Here is a 15,666-nt window from a genome sequence, read left to right as displayed (position 1 = left end):
GAGCCCAAGTCAGAGTTTAGTCAAATCTAAATGCATGGGATGTAACTGTATAATTTCGCGTTGATGCCGCTTGCTGGTACAGAATTTGTACCAGCACCAAGCGTATCTCCGTCGTCTGTAACAACGTGCTTTCTACGGGGTATATGTGATCAACTAGCCTTTTATTCCACAACAGCATCTAATCATCCTTGCGTCCCAATAGGTTCAACTGTTTCAACCTTCCCACCATGGCCTTCTCACCCCGATCACCACCAGCAGCATCATGCACCTCCTTGGCATGCTTGATCAGGTCCCCTCTCCAGCGATGGAAAGCACCTTCAATCTGCCTTGCTACTTTTTCACCTTCAACCCTGGCAACGACATGGCACACCCAAATCAATCTCCTTGCACTGATGAACCTGTGTTCCATCATGGGCCGGATAATAGCAGCTCGGACTACAGCTTTGGTAAACAGAGGACCAATTGGCAGGGAATGCGACTCAAGATAGTTGTATAGTTGGTAGATGGAGCGCATGGTTGCGTTATGTGAACGGGTAGTAGCGATAGAGTAATGATGAGCTAATTGATGGACAAGCGCCGTGCGCTGAGAGAACGGTATGTCAGCAGTGAGGTTGGCGTAGGCTGGCGGCAGCGCATGGTAGTCCGAGGCGCGGTCCAGAATTGCGACAAATTCCCGACGGGCCTGTAGAGTTTCCATCTCTTCTTGATCGCTGACAAGCGTAGTCGAGATATGTGGTCCGGCGAAGTTGTTAAGAGAATCGGAGATGTATTGGCATGCACGTAATGTGGAGGCATGCTGTTCGCGCTCCTGGAGTGTCTGCAGGTTTGGTTGCTGTCGGAGAGTGGGCAGCTCAGCGGCGAGACGGGTTTGTATGGCCTCTATGTTATGTAGTGGAAATCGATACTGTTGTACAAGGTATTGAAATCGGCGCAGAGACCGAAGGCTGGCGTGGGATGTGAATGTATGGACAGCCATACTCATCATCGGCCCATATCGAATGGAAGCCTTCCGCATGCGCTCAAAGACCTTTATCACTTCGTCTTCCATTCTCAGTATGCCTTGCTGCTTCAGTGCCGAGGCCGCGTAGGCGTGTACGCACTGTAACCAACTGTCCTTGTACACACCATAGCCTGGCTGCTGTGCCGTACGGAACGCGAGAGCATAGAGTAATAGAATTGGCCGCTTAATACCCGTACGTTCGCTCTTGAATACATCCTCAGCCACCTCGGTGAAGGCGATTTGTGTGTAGGTGCTATTGGAACGGGTTGCATCGAATCGGGCGTCAAGGTTTCCAAGGACTGTCATCCACGCACGCGCACGGTGCCAGTACGTCTCAGCCGACAATCGTGTCTTCCTGACGCCTTGTATGAGGGACAGAGTCACCGATGGAACTAGCGACTGGAGTCGTTCTTCAGGCAGGAAGAAAAGTATTTCCTCGACAGCGTGGAGATAATTGTGAGAAGCGCGTGCAATCATCAACATGATGACTTTTTCTGCGTTGTCGAAATCGGCCAGCAAAGAACGTGTCGCGTTTCTCAAGTTCGAAGCCTCGATCTTGTCCGCAAGTAAGCAAAGATCGCCTACAGCACTTTGACCGGCTTCGGTGACGTAGGAACAGCTGCGAAGGGCTGACCGGATCAGTGTGAGTACTTGGGTATCCTGTAATGAGCTTGTTGAATCTGCAGCTGATGTAGCGGCTTCTATCATCTTGGAATATACGCGGCGGTGGACACGGGAGGCATGCGGTAGATACGCGCCGGACGTTTCCAGACACTTGAGGAGGTCGAGACTCTCAGGCGTGTACGTGGGGGGTAGATTGAAAAACTTGAGGCTGGAAAGGATGCGCGTGTGATCCCAGCGATTTTCCGTCAGATGCTTGATCACCATGACGTTGTAGACCCAATCGATATTGGTGGCTGGGCGACATGATATCCAGCTCTGATGTAGTAGTCGGGCGCGTTCGGCACTGGGCAAAGTTCCAGCGTTTGCGATCTTTGTCTTGAAGCCGTCAAAATGCGCCTCAGGATCCAGCGCATCGACTGTGCATTCTCCTGATCTGCTCAGATGTTTCTGGGATTTATCTTGCGAAGTATTCTGCGAAAAAGGGTATGGGGCACCGAATGTAGAAGCGGTAGGCGTCGAAGCTGCGTGCTCGGTGGATGTACGGTTGGGTTGCGTTATGGGCAAGCTTGGAACATGCTGAGCTGCTGTCGATATTAGCTGAGTGTATATGGAGAATGCGCTGCGCAACGTACGCGAAGTCAATGGCTCTGCATGGGTTTGTAAAGACGGTGCTTCGTATCTCCAAGTGGGCGGATCATCTTTGCGGAAGCCAAAAAGCGCACCGAGATTGAACAGTGGCGCAAAGTTTCCCTGAGGGTAGAAGCCCGCTGAGACAGTCATTCGGCGCTTTGCTGCCCTCCTCTTGGCCTCCAATGGCCCCGGAACGTGGCTCCCATGGCGCTTCTGTTGCGGGCACGAACTGGGGAAAAATCGATTGAGGGCGCCGGTGAGGAGGTCGTCAGAGATCCATATGTGCTGGGAGGAGGAAGACTGGAGCGATTGCACTGCTCGGCGACAGGCAACGGGCGGACGGCGCATTAAGCGTGGCTGGTCATCGGAGGCCCTGGTGAAGCTTGGGTCGATGCTGAGCACGCGTCCCGATCGGGAAGTGGGAGATGCACGTGACGTGGGTGACTAAGCGCATCATCACGAAATCGGAGGGGCCTTGGAATCCGGTACCACTGCAGTCCGGCGGCGACTTGGCGCGACTTGCTACAAACCTGGGGAATCTTGACACGAGCATGAATCTTAGGACGAGCTTGCACGATGCGGCTGCGTCCCGCTCGTGTCTCAGGTCACCCAAGCATTTTGACATGTGTCTAACTCAGCCGTTGGAGGTTCAGTGTATGTGGCGCTGTATGGAGAGGCACAACGGTCACTGTTGAGATACTGGGCCGCTTAATCACGATGCAGATGTCGTGCATGCTGCTTTTTCTCGGGCCAGAGTGCGTGCAACCTCCGCTATGCTCACCTCACATTTTTTAAACTTTCATCGCGATTGTGTCGGGCCGCGCATGTCTAGACTGTGGTGTTCGCATTTCGGATAGAGCGGACAACGGCTTCCATGCTCCAGATTCCGGATGTTAGTTAAATGAGATTCCACATGGGAGACGCGACTCGACCGTGGCCGCGTCCCACTCCCGCCTTCCACGATGGTAGGCAGTCCCAACAGCACAGTAGTGGAGCGCGAGAACGTTCTCGACCTGGCATCCATCGCAAAAAAGCATCGTGCGCGTCCTGAGTATCGCAACGTCAGCGACACCCTCTGGCCGAGCGCTTGAGTCGCTTTAGTGCCTGACCGCGCGGTCCTGGGTTAGCCTGCGACCACCCCTGCCGCCCCCCGGCAAGCATGAAACAGCGTGCGGCCAATGGCGGCGCCGTTCCTGACACTAGTGGGCCGGCGCCTTGCCCAGCTGGGCCGACGTCGTGACAGGCTGTCGCGCACACGAGGCCCTGGATGCATGCCGTGAAGGCAGGTGTGAATACCGCGAGGATAGACTTTGGCGCAGGAGATGCGAGGGGAGCTGGAGGACGCGCTGCAATTTAGATGCATGCGCTGTCCAAAGTTACAGGGCGGGTGGGCTAAAGATGGCGGCAGTCAGACGCAGGCACAGGCTAATTGCCAAGGCTGGCTCCTGCTCCTGGCTGCATGCCTGCCTGTCCTAACTGGGGCGCACTCTCCTGTCCTCTCTTCACTGCGATCCACTCTCAGGGCCCGAGCCTCCTCTCGTTTGTCTGCTTCACGTTGTCAATCGTCGACACCCACAATCGTTTTATCGCATCACTACACTCTCTTTACCCAGAACCCATCTCCCGTCGATTCATTCCTTTTGCGTCACTCTACGGGGGTTTTCTCCAAGGGGCAGCCGACAAGTTTCATCGCCTCGACTTCTGCCACGACGCCCCCCGTTTCAACACCACCAGACGGCCCTGGGCATCGTTGATCGAGCCTCCAGTCCCAGTCCATCGCGCCTGTTGACGACTCCATCTCCGCCGCCATCCCCATATCCACTCAGCCTTACATCCACGCCGAACCCCAACAACGACCTCTCTCACCACCATCACCACCGCCGCCGACTCGGACCGCCCGACCTATCCACGCCCACAGGGCCTTGCATGTGTCGACGCCTCTGCATATAGCCCTTTGTGCGACGCGCACTACTAACCAACCAAGCACATCACCACAATGGTCTACATCAGACTTGCCTCCGTCCTGGCCGCGGCCTCGATGGTCATGATGGCCGCCGCGGAAGAGAAGCCAACGCCAACATGGGCGACCGTCACGGACCCTATCACCACACCGACAAAGACCTTAGGAGCAAGTGCCATGGTGAGCATCGGTTGTTTCGAGACCGGAATCCCACTCGAGAACCACGGCGCTTTCAAGTTCCAGTCGCCTGGCAACTGCCAACTCGTTTGCATTGAGCAAAACAAGCCCGTTATGGGCCTGTCGAACGGCGAAGAATGCTGGTGTGGTGACGAGATTCCCGCCAAAGACTGGCAGATTAAGAACGAGACATGTGGCACCACGTGTAGCGGCGACAAGACATGGACCTGTAAGCTGACAACCTTCCGTTATTTCGCTCCCAACTGACAGTGCTTAGGTGGTGGAAAGGACAAGTTATGGGTCGTTCTCACGGGAACAACTAGGAACCCAGTCGACTTTTACGAGCCCGAAGTAGAGAGCAGCAGCTCAGTAGCACCAAAACCGTCGTCCGCTGCTCCGACATCAACCGGTGCCGCCCAGGCTTCGGCCACTCCATCTGCGGCGCCCGAAGAAGACGGCAAACCAAACACAATCGCCATCGCAGTGGGCGTAGTCGTCGGCATACTAGCCCTTGCCTCGATCATGTTCGGTGTATGGTTCTTGCTCCGCCGGAGACGTCAGCACCAAGCAGAAGAAGACTACCGTCGCAATGCCGCCAACGTGAATGCTTTCGTCAACGGCGGCAAGCTACACACCAGCAACTCGTCCATGAACGACTCGCGTCTGGACCCGAGCTTCGTCGACCGGAGGCAGAGCAACGGCAGTATTGCAGACAACGAGGACTACTCGAGGCGGATATTGAAGGTATGCGATCCACGATGCCGCCTGACGATACGCCACTCACTGACACTCCATTAGGTTACCAACGTATAAGTGCCTCAAACAGGGCAATTGGCGCAACACGTGCGCTCTTCATGTCGACCCTTTCTCATGACTGGCGTCGCTGACGAACACCTCCATACCCTGACTACGCAACTACCTAATCTCCTTCACTACCATGTCTCGCACCACGGTGCGCGCAATCACGCTTTGACGACGAGAGTAAGAATCATCTTGCGATTTAGCCCGTTACTATTCAGTACACGACGGAACCACCATACCGTTGTGCAGATCAGCATTTGACGAGGATAAAGAAAGATTTGTGGCGGCTGCACCGAAGAATCTTTTCACCTCTCTTGTGTTATATCCAACCTTTTCTTGTTTCCTCAACTGGGCGTTTGTGGGGTGTTAGATACCGGGCAATTGAATGGGTCACTTATAACTCCATTTGGCGCACAAGAGCACCACGGTCGCTCTCTTGTCTTTGTTCTTTGTTTACGGACGGTAATTTCGTCCAAGCCATTCCTTTACCTGAGGGCATTAGTTCCTGTCCTGCCGCTCCCTATCCCCATGTGTGCTCCTCTTGCCTGTCGCCATGTAGCCACCCTGCCAACAAGCACCCCCCATTTTCTAGCTACTCTATCTACCACCTCCGCCAATCAAAATCAGTCACATTACATGATATGTCTACTGTGACACGCGAAGCAGACTTGCAACTACTCCTACAAACTTGGTGACTAACCGCCATTACGAGCATTATCCCCACAGCCACACAACCAACGTCATCAACATACCATGCTATTCAAGCTCTGTGCACCAGTTATTGCACATGGTTGTGTGTCACGCGAGCCCTCGCGATGCCCCAGCCTCCCCTAGCCACACTAGCCCAACATTTTCAGCCTCAGCCTTGCACATCACCATTAAAGCGCTGTACAACTACCACCAATGAACATACATCTCCCTCCCCCTCCCCATACTTTTGCGTCGATCACCCAGTTAATCACCACCCTTTTCGAGAAAGGCTCGAGGTCACGCGAATTGGGATTGAAACGCACCTACAACGCAGCGCAGTGCTACCCAAGGCAAGATTGAAACCAAAGTGACCCAGACAGACTTGACCGCCTTTTTTCTCCGCACTTTGATGCGTGAAATTGCCTCGTGAAAGAGCCGACTCCGAGGTGCCCGTAGTCCATGTGTGGCTGGGTACGGCAAAAGGTGGGGAAAGACTTCGGCGATTTCGGCCTCCCTTCTTGTTTCACCACCCCTCCTCCGTCCTTGCTCGTTTCCCTTTCGCTGTCGCCGTGAGGCTGAGAGTGCGGACCCGTGATCTCCCCGAGGGTATCGACAAATTTCCCGACCAGAGAGGGAAAGAAGGGTCGGTTTGTCTTGATGTTTTGACATGCGTGCTTTTTTGTTCTCGCACTTGCTTTGGCCTTCAACGGGGATTATGTGCGTCGGTGCGTTTGTTACATGTGCTGGGAAATGAAGGCTTTCGGCATTTGGAGACCATGTGCGAAGGCCATGGCATCTGGGCGTTTCTGGGCTGACAGCGAGAGTTCGTTATGCCGTTGATGCCGTTGCGGTTGATACTGACTCTCTCGTGCATATTGTGGCTCTCTTGTAAAGCCGAGGTAAGGATTCGGTGGTTTTTCTTTTTCTTTCGCTGCTTTGATGTGTCCTGGGATCTGAAACGAAACTGAAGGCGCGGCGTTATGTGGTAGGCATTTTGGGAATTGGAAACGCGAATCCGAGCTTTCTAGATGTTTGGTATTGTTCGCTACCAGAGAGTTCGCTGGGTCGAAGCTAGGCCTGATGTTGTACCCTGGAGGTGTTCGCTGGGGTTTACGGTGACGGACTAGTACGACAGACTACACTGTATGCTCCGAGGCTTCTTGTGGCTGAGGGATGGAGCAGGAAAGTCTCGTTGTAGTCACCGGCGGCAGTGACGATAGCCAACCCAGCGATGAAGGTCCCCAATGACGGCACCATCTATTGATGGTCTATTGCAGATAAAGGGTTGTTTGGTGAGCTATCATTCGATGAGAGTGAATACAGCCAGTGTTGTCTAGTCAGGAAAGCTTCCAAGTCGAGATTCGTTCATACGCAGAGCTTTGTCCGCTCTTCCTCATCTCATCGCAGGACAGATAGCTGACGACCTAGCCTTCTTTCGATGATGAAATAGACAGACTCTGGGATATGGTTGTGCAAGGGGAACAGGTTGTTAAGCTCCTCGCTGGTATCGAAATGCCCTCCAGGCTCGACATGCCGGTGAAAACGCTCGTCGAGTTTGTAGGAAGCGACAAGGACAACCTACTGATCGTTTCCTCACACCCCACTGCTCCCCCGATCAACACTATTCGTCACGAGTATAGCACCACGCTCACTCTCCATAACATAGGTCACTACATCTTGACGTCATACTAAGACGACTTGATCGTAACCTGGTAATATGTGACGAGGGTTAAGTTCGGTCTTACTATCGAGCATGCAGGGGTTGATGTCTATATAAAGCAACTACCTAGGAAGAGGAGCACCACCTACCCTACCGGGCTTTATGACCGCACAGATCCGAACGATATCAAGCGGAGGTGCCCACGGAGTGGATTCAATGTACAACAATAGAGCAGATAGACCATATGACGCGCGTCTCTTTCTCTGTCGCGTATCCCCAGTACTTCGACCGAATCAGAGGATCAGTTATCGCTGTCTGGGTAACGAGATGCGTGGCACCGCTATCAAGAAGCGCCTGGTTCACTACCTCGATATATCGCTCCATCGATCGTTTGACCTTTCCTTTGCTTCGGCTCTCGCTCTGATCGTGCCTGCTGTCTTGACCATCGCACCTTATACAATGAGAACCCAAAGAGGCCTGCAGCCTACATTAAGATAAAAATGTACAAAGTGGGTAGCCTGACGCTGATGTAGGCTCCAGGGTGTGAGTTCGGTTTCTTCCTTGCATGAGGCGATAGTTTTATGCTGCGTTGAGGCTTGGGTTGTTAGTCGGGGTGGACTGAGAGGCTTGGGTTGCGACAGTCTACATATGTATCAACGAAGCCAACGGCAGTCTGTATGAGGATAGCATATGCGATCGGATAAGGAAGACAGAAATAGGCTTTTCAGAATGACATGGACGTCTGAAGATGCTTTTGATTCCATAGCAGTATGATAGTGTAGTCGATAAGCTTCTCCGAATGGCGAACCGATGCTTCTTATTGGTGCAGGGACACTTCGATCTCTGTCAAATGACTCTGATTGGTACACCGCTAGACTGAGCCGCCTCACAGTCTGTTTCTGCTCATCGAATTCAAGTCATCCCACTGGGGACTCGGAGTCGTACCGCTGGTTATCCGCTTCCGGTCGATGCGACGAGTCATTAAATGTACGTGCAAGGCTCTGTGTTGTTGGAGAGATAGTAGATACAGACTGATTTTAGCGAAGAGTAGTATTATGTGGAGATTGGATCAGTTCAGGCCAATTCCTTATCGACGATGAATAGTACAGTTTCCATCGGTAGTGGATTATGACGATATGATCATGAGACTGTCGCGTAGAGAGCGTAAAGGCTCTTCCAGATTCTCTTCTCCCATGGTGAGCCAAACTGGGATCTTCTTTAGCGTAACTGCCTCTTCCCCAATATGCGCATGTCGCCAGACCATATCCATGTCATCATACGTTGATGGCTAATCTGTCGAGTCGCGTACTTTGGCCGGTACCAAGTATGATGGAGATGAGTTTAAACGCTTGCGAATCTCTTTCTCAAAGCGTCAAGTTTGGTGTTTGACAGCTGAGGCACCATACGCTTGACGAAATTCTTGACATGTTGGACAGTTATCTCACCAAAGAGCGCCGCATCGGTGATAGAGCAGCGGCGGATGATATGCTAGGTTTCGTGATTATCATCTTTCTCGTTATCTGCGGGTATACTGTTGTCTTCTTCCAGCGATGCCTCCTCTTGCTCTTCCATATCTTGCTTGCCCTCTTCTCGCCCTTCGTGGGACTCCGTGTTCGCGTAGTCGGATGAATCATCGTCGCTTTGCGGCGTGCGCTTGCGGCTGGCACTGGGTCGGAAAGTGCGACTGTTAGCTAAAGGCGCATCGCTGCTCTGTAGAGACCGTGTTCGTGAGATCGGTGCTTCATTTGCCTTCTGTCCTCTGCCGTAAGTGGCCCGCTCACTCGAGGCTAGCGCTACAATGCCACCAAAGAAGTCACAAGAAGACAAGCCGCTTGCTCGAATAACGCGCAAGCAGAGAAAGACGTCCAGGATAGCGCCCTATGAATTATCACCTTCGCACCACTCGTCCTCGCCCTCCATCTCAACTGCTCTCCTCTTCCTCCTCCGCTCGCGCGCTTTCTGCTTCTTGGTCTCTTCCTTCGCGAGAAGGTCCGCGACCGTGGTGTTATATCGTGTGAGGAAGGGGTTTCCTTCAATCTCATGTAGCGATAATGCAAGGGGTTGCGATTTGGGCTTGGTAGATTGCCTCGGCCCCTCCCGCCGCTCTGCGATCAATCTGAAAGTCAACGCATGATTGCCGTATCGGTCGATGACTTCGGCTCTATCCCAGTATGATGGCTTCTCCGTGAGTTCGACCTCCATGGTCTTCCGCATCGCCTTGATCCCTTCAACCTCCTCTTTGCTTATCTTCTTGTAGCCGGTAAGGAGGACGTTAAGAGTGGCATTGCTTAAGTTGGGGATACTGAGAATCGTGCGAAGTGTGGTGTTGTCTGCGCCGTAGTTCTCGAAGTCAGAAATGCGCAGAATAATACCCGTTGTGGTCTGAAAGCGGTACTTTGTTGAGCTGAGGAAGCCTTGCAGATGTGCCGTGCCCCAGACCTTCACCATCGCGTAGTCAATCCAACGCTCTTTAAGCGCATTGGCTCTCATCGTATGAGTGACTACAGTGCCGCGGTAGCGGTTAAAATACTCCGGGTGCGGGACTGAGAACGCGATGCGCTTGATATTGTTGTCCTTGTCGTGTTCGATCCAACACGGTGGCGTCTTGCTTGATTGGTACTCCTATAGAAGTACGAAGTCAGTATGTGTCTCATGTGCAGTTCATACAGTTATAGCTTACATTTTTGCCACCAGCCAACCATATTTGTTGGTGCTGAACATGGTTCGCGTCTAGGTAGGACAGATAGGTAGTGACTGCAGCTGCTCCGACAAGTAGGGCGATCTTAGCCTGCGATCTTGCCAGCCATTCCTGGGCGACACACCACCAGTAATTGCGTAGGACAGCCGGAAGCTTCTCTAGAACCTTTTAGCCTGTTGGCACAGTCTTTCTATTAACGCGACGGGGGAAAGCGTTGATGTGGAGGGCGCCGGTCGGTCGGAATGATTTCAGGTGCAGTCCCAACTTCGAGTAGAGCATTAGCATCGATATATTGGAGAGGTCCATCGTCGTCCCGTAGGAGGCGTGCACCGTACTGCCAACGCGTGCTGTTGGATAGGATGTGATTAGAACCAGGCTGTCTTGGATGCTCCCTGTGTACTTGACTGCAAGGGCACAGTTAGTTCAGCCGCCTTTTAGATCCCAAGTACCAAAGAAAACTTACCTAGCTGATCCTCTGCCATGTCCAACCACTTCGGCATATTGGTCCCGACAGGCAGCTTGATTGCTCGCTCAGCCTTGGCTCCCTCTTCCCACAACAGGTCCGACTCTTCGTACGTTGAGGGCCAGCTCCTAGGTTCGCGTTCGTGGCGTGGTATAGTAAAGGGCGGCGAATGGTGTGTAGTAATCTGGGCTAAAAAGTCTTGGACATCTGCAAGCATAAAGTCAGTACACCGGAGTACATCACATCTTGTACGAGTACGTGTAGCTTACCTTGCTGGCAAATGCCAGGGAGAAGCCGCTGGACAAGCGCCTCGATGTCGGTGGGGCTCAGGTCGTCAAGTAGATCGTTGTCGCTAATGGCACACCCCTGTGGGATATTGGCTGCGATATCTTCATCTGCGCTGCTGATATCGTCGTCTTCCATGAGACTGGCATGGACATTGATGCTGAAGTCGTTCTCTCCCTCGTCGTAAACTTCGGTAGGCGTTGGCGGAGCTGATACGCTGTAGGGTGTAGTCGTCAATGTGTTGCTCTGCTGGCGCGGTGTTCGAGCAGGTATTCGAGCAGGTTTCTTGTTGTCTTGTCCTTTCTTTGGTGGCATTGTCGGACGTATGATCGAGGGAGCGGGGGAGTTGACAGGAAGTGAGATGCTCTATTTGATAAGTGGGAGCTTAGTAAGGCTTGGTTGGTCACACCCATGAGGCTTGAGGAAGGAGCGCTGTCATCGAACCCAACCATTTACCTCAGCATCCCGAGGTCCACTTAGCCAGAACCGTGAGGCATGAGGAAGGAGCGGCGTTACCGTAGCCCGACTATTTACTCCAGCATCTGGTCAGTGAGTAGTATAAGGCAGTCGCGATAGAACGTACACGCGGTACAATTCGAGACTTTGTAAATGTTCCCGCGCTAGCCTCGCTTCTTGTATTAGTAAGTTTAAGGTTAATGTGACATACCCCTCGTATCTATCCTTTGAGTACTGACTCTCCCATAGTATGGGGCCACCCGCTGGGTCGACGTTGCACGCGATCCTGATGCTTCGGATTGCGTCGACTTGCGCTTCGGTGATGTCTTCGTCGTGCTTTTTGATCAAGATTTTCATCAGTGCGCTCCTCATCTTGCTGGGTTGCTCGAGTCGTATGTCTTGCGCATGGTCTTCGCTAGACAAGACTGCCTGCAACAAATGCATGGGTAGTATCATTCCAGAGTTGACGTTAAAATAGTATTGCGCGCTCGATAGGAACGCTGAGAGATGCGGCGCACCGTACCACTTGTCAGTGACATAGTCGAGCATTCGCTCCCTGAATGCCATGGCACGCTGCGTAGGGGTGGGATACACGCTGCGGTTGCGTTGGAATGCTTCGGGGTGCGGAGCGCCGACGGTCAACCGAGTGACGCTGCCAGGACTGTCCTCTTCCAGCCACGCACACGGGAGCTCGTCGCGGTATCTCTGCTGACCATGCGTCCAGATGATAGTATGCGGGATATTGGCTTGGTTGAGGTAGCGGACGTAAGACGCTGCGGCGAGGTGGCCTGCGACTACGGCGATTTTGGCCTTTGACCTGGATATCAGACCGAGCGGACGTCATTTCTGTTGCATACAATCTAGCGATCTGGGGGAATTGCAAAAAGCAACATGTCGATTGTCTGCCGGGCCACTTCAGTACTTATATACTGATTACTGTTGCGAGAAGATGTAGGGCTGAACATCTCACTCAACTGTTGCCGCGGCCAAGGTACGGAAATTATGTACGCGAGCAAAGTAGCATCTGCCCGCACAAGAATATTGTACGAAGCTGACCTCGGGATGGTTCCCGTGGGTGTCGTCTGCTTGTTCATTCCCTTGGCCCTGTTAGCACAATGAAGTTCTGTTCCCTTCATACAAAAGTACCGAGATGTTTGATGATGCACCGACTGTAACTATCAATGGCGGTATATCACCCAAAACGAGGGTCGTGGTAAGTCTGTCGGGTACAGGGTGTTCTATGTTTTAGCTCCCCTTCTTTAAAAAGCTTGCTGTAGGTAAGAGGCTCCGCCGTGGGCAGAGTTTGCGGCAGTTGCGCTCTCCCCGTAGGTCGCAAGCCTGTGCTAAAATCACATGCCTCGCTCAACACGCGCGTATGTCTCCTCAAGCGTGTTACAATGACTTCGTCAGCGAGCGATCCAAGCAGGCATACTGTGCCATCCGTGCGTCGCGTCGCCCTCCCTTTCGGTATGGATCAAAGCATGCATTGTTAAGTTGACGCACCCGGCGAGGAGCTCGTGAGTAGCATGTGAATGCCGATCGCCCTCTCAAGGGACCAGGCTTACACCCCCGGAGTCTGAAAATCAGCATGCGATGGCCTGAGGCAAAGAGAATACGATGCGCATTAACATCCTAGAGCATTAGCGGAGCGAAGAGATTGATGGTTCTGTTTGAACGTTGTGGAAGGATTGAAGTTGCGCACTGCGTACGACGGCCGAAGTGGGGTCTGTGAGCCCTCCAAGTCTCACATGACCAAAAATTGTGTTTTACCCCCACACCTAGGTATGAGCATTTAGTTGTGCTGAAATGAATGTGTTCGTATTGTAGAAGTGTTTGCATGTCTCAGATTCAAAATCGGTCAAGAAATGGTGGTTTTGTGCGCAAAAAGTCTCAATTCTCCCCTTTATCTCCACCACAACTATTCCTATCCTTCAGGAAACCTTACAGGATATTATGAAAGGGCAAAAAGAAGCGAAGCCGGCAGGATTCGAACTGAATTGAATTTGTTAGTTGCTTGTCTTGTGGATGTGTAGTTGTGGAGAAGTGATTTCTTACCCTGCGCGCCCGAAGGCATATGATATCTATTCAAGCTGCTCTAAACGAACAGCTTATTCGAGTCATACCCATTAACCACTCTGGCACGACTCCTGTGGTTGTGATGATTGATGGAAGATAGCTCAGCAGCAAGACTTATATCCTTGTTCAAAAGTTGGTCACTGGGGACTTACTTGGGCAAATGGGACCACAGTGAGGTAAATACAACCTTACCTGGACTTGTCTAGACCACCAGACACGTCCGAATGAACGGCTTCATTCATTGGCTAAGTGGTTCTTCAAACGCAGAATTTTGTTGGGTGGTGGGGCCGGCGCCCACCCACGACCATGTCCGCTAACCGCCCATCTACCGGTGGAATGCGGCACAAGAAAGCATCGTCACAATCATACATCGTCTTACACTCACAGACAACTGTGAACGCAACGCTGTTTAGAATGCTGCGAGAAGCGCAAGATTTTTAGATGCATGTAGCTTAGACATAGTTACAACTGTTTTAAACTTCTACTTAGGTATTAACTCTATCTCTTTGTGCTTTTGCATTTTCCTCCGTGAACGCGCCTAAAGCGGGGTACATGCAAGCCTCACTCACCGTTTACCGTTGTGCGACCAGCCCGTACATTTGCACAGCCTAGGCACGAGCGCATGACTGTAACGACACATCACATCACCATCACATACCACTTTTGTTCTCGGTGACGCATTGATTGGATATTGCTACTCGGCCACCAGCATTTTATCGCCCAATTTTACCCTTACAGTATGTACATAGAAGGTCGTAAAGATGCTCGCAAAAAATCCCAAAGCCCCAGAATTACCTCCGACTGCGCACGCCCATCCAAATCACTCGGCCTCTTCTATCACCTCATCTAAGAAAAAAACCCGAACAGGTCTGCAGACTACATTAGGACAAAGGAAGCAAAACAGATAACTTTGTGGCAACGTAGGCTCCATGGTGTTCAGTTTCTACCTGGTTTGACATGCTATTGCTCTAGCATTGAAGCTTCGCCGGACCAGGAATCTTGTAAGGCGTTCCGTTGCCCTTGGGCTGACCCTGGGCGTTGTAGATGCTGAGCTTGATACCCGCATCGTCCGCCCTGTAGGCACCAGGGAAGCTGACCGTGCTGCCAATCTTCGATCCAGATCCCGAGACATTAATCTGCGCGCAGCCCATGTAGAACTGCGCACCGCCGGTCGTGCTTGCGCTATGCAGTGCGATCATCTCAGCCCTGAGAAGATACTGGCCTGGGGCAACACAAGATGGCATCGTCATCTCCGTCCACCCGCCGCTGTTGATCATACGGTCGACGCCCCAGTTTCCAGAGCTGTCGAGACCGTCCTCAGCGACTTTGAACCACTGGAGACCAGAGGGGGACGCATTAGCGGCATTAGAGACCTTTGCCATGTAAAAGATGGCAGGCCCCTTGTGAGACTTCGCAATCGGGTGGTCGGGATCGTTAGCGAATCTTGGAAGAGTTAGCAATTTCCTTGCGGAATGATCAAAAACAGGACGACTTACTGTGCTCCGCCGACGACGTGGCCCCAGTTGACGCCGACTTTGTCTCCAGGCTTGACGTCGATTACTTTGCTAGAGGAAGAGGCACCAGAGTTGCAAGCGATATTGCCGTCATTGACATTGGTGATGGGGTTGTTGGAAGGGGCAACGCGGATACCGTTGCCTTGGCCCATATCTTGGCCGTTGATACGGACGCGCTGAGCGATAGTGTGCGCTGACCCAAGGGCGGGCAGCAGAGCAACGGCGACAGCGAGGAACCTCATATTGGGCGGAAAAGGAGTAGTGTAGATGTACTGGTCGAGTATCAAGTTGAAGATGCGGATGAGATGCCGTCACTGGGTGTCGTGCCTCTCTTTATATATCCCAGCCAACTCCTACGCCCATTCCCGCGCGTCCCTGGAGTATCAGCAGTATGACGCTTCTACCTGTCTATCGTCCATCTCAGTCGCTGGGCTGCAATATAACAACGCCACACGCAAGCCTTCGCTAAAGAGCCTCCAAGATTTCTCTGTGCGCCCCAGACTTGTTTTCCACCACGGCAGAGGTGGCTGCTGTCGGTAGTCATGAAATAAGACCAATGAAACCTGAGCATTATCCATTTACTCTAGCAGTCATATATGCTGTTTCGCAATAGATGGTTTTGTGCAACCACG

At 52.4% G+C, this 15,666-nt stretch overlaps 4 protein-coding genes across 4 annotated transcripts; 1 reads left to right on the top strand and 3 right to left on the bottom strand.

Annotated features, from left to right (window-relative positions):
* Positions 1–178: 178 nt before the first annotated feature.
* J4E93_000582 (uncharacterized protein) lies at positions 179–2,602 on the bottom strand (the record flags this gene model as incomplete). The annotated part of the gene is made up of 1 exon (XM_049338541.1): positions 179–2,602. The coding sequence occupies one exon, from the start codon at positions 2,600–2,602 to the stop codon at positions 179–181; it is 2,424 nt and encodes an 807-aa protein (XP_049204426.1).
* A 1,648-nt stretch (positions 2,603–4,250) lies between these two features.
* Positions 4,251–5,189, top strand: J4E93_000581 (uncharacterized protein; the record flags this gene model as incomplete). Its single annotated transcript, XM_049338540.1, has 2 exons — positions 4,251–4,620; positions 4,669–5,189. 2 exons carry the CDS (start codon positions 4,251–4,253, stop codon positions 5,187–5,189), a joined length of 891 nt encoding a protein of 296 aa, XP_049204425.1.
* Positions 5,190–9,420: 4,231 nt separating this feature from the next.
* Positions 9,421–12,288, bottom strand: J4E93_000580 (uncharacterized protein; the record flags this gene model as incomplete). The annotated part of the gene is made up of 6 exons (XM_049338539.1): positions 9,421–10,164; positions 10,223–10,398; positions 10,704–10,910; positions 10,973–11,352; positions 11,656–12,261; positions 12,284–12,288. 6 exons carry the CDS (start codon positions 12,286–12,288, stop codon positions 9,421–9,423), a joined length of 2,118 nt encoding a protein of 705 aa, XP_049204424.1.
* A 2,200-nt stretch (positions 12,289–14,488) lies between these two features.
* J4E93_000579 (uncharacterized protein) lies at positions 14,489–15,276 on the bottom strand (the record flags this gene model as incomplete). Its single annotated transcript, XM_049338538.1, has 2 exons — positions 14,489–14,963; positions 15,017–15,276. The coding sequence occupies 2 exons, from the start codon at positions 15,274–15,276 to the stop codon at positions 14,489–14,491; spliced, it is 735 nt and encodes a 244-aa protein (XP_049204423.1).
* Positions 15,277–15,666: the final 390 nt, after the last annotated feature.

Source organism: Alternaria ventricosa, assembly GCF_023758065.1.
Source record: "Alternaria ventricosa strain BMP 2768 chromosome Unknown scaffold_1, whole genome shotgun sequence".
In the NCBI taxonomy this organism is placed as follows: Eukaryota; Fungi; Ascomycota; class Dothideomycetes; order Pleosporales; family Pleosporaceae; genus Alternaria; species Alternaria ventricosa.
This window is presented reverse-complemented; position numbering and strand designations above follow the sequence as displayed.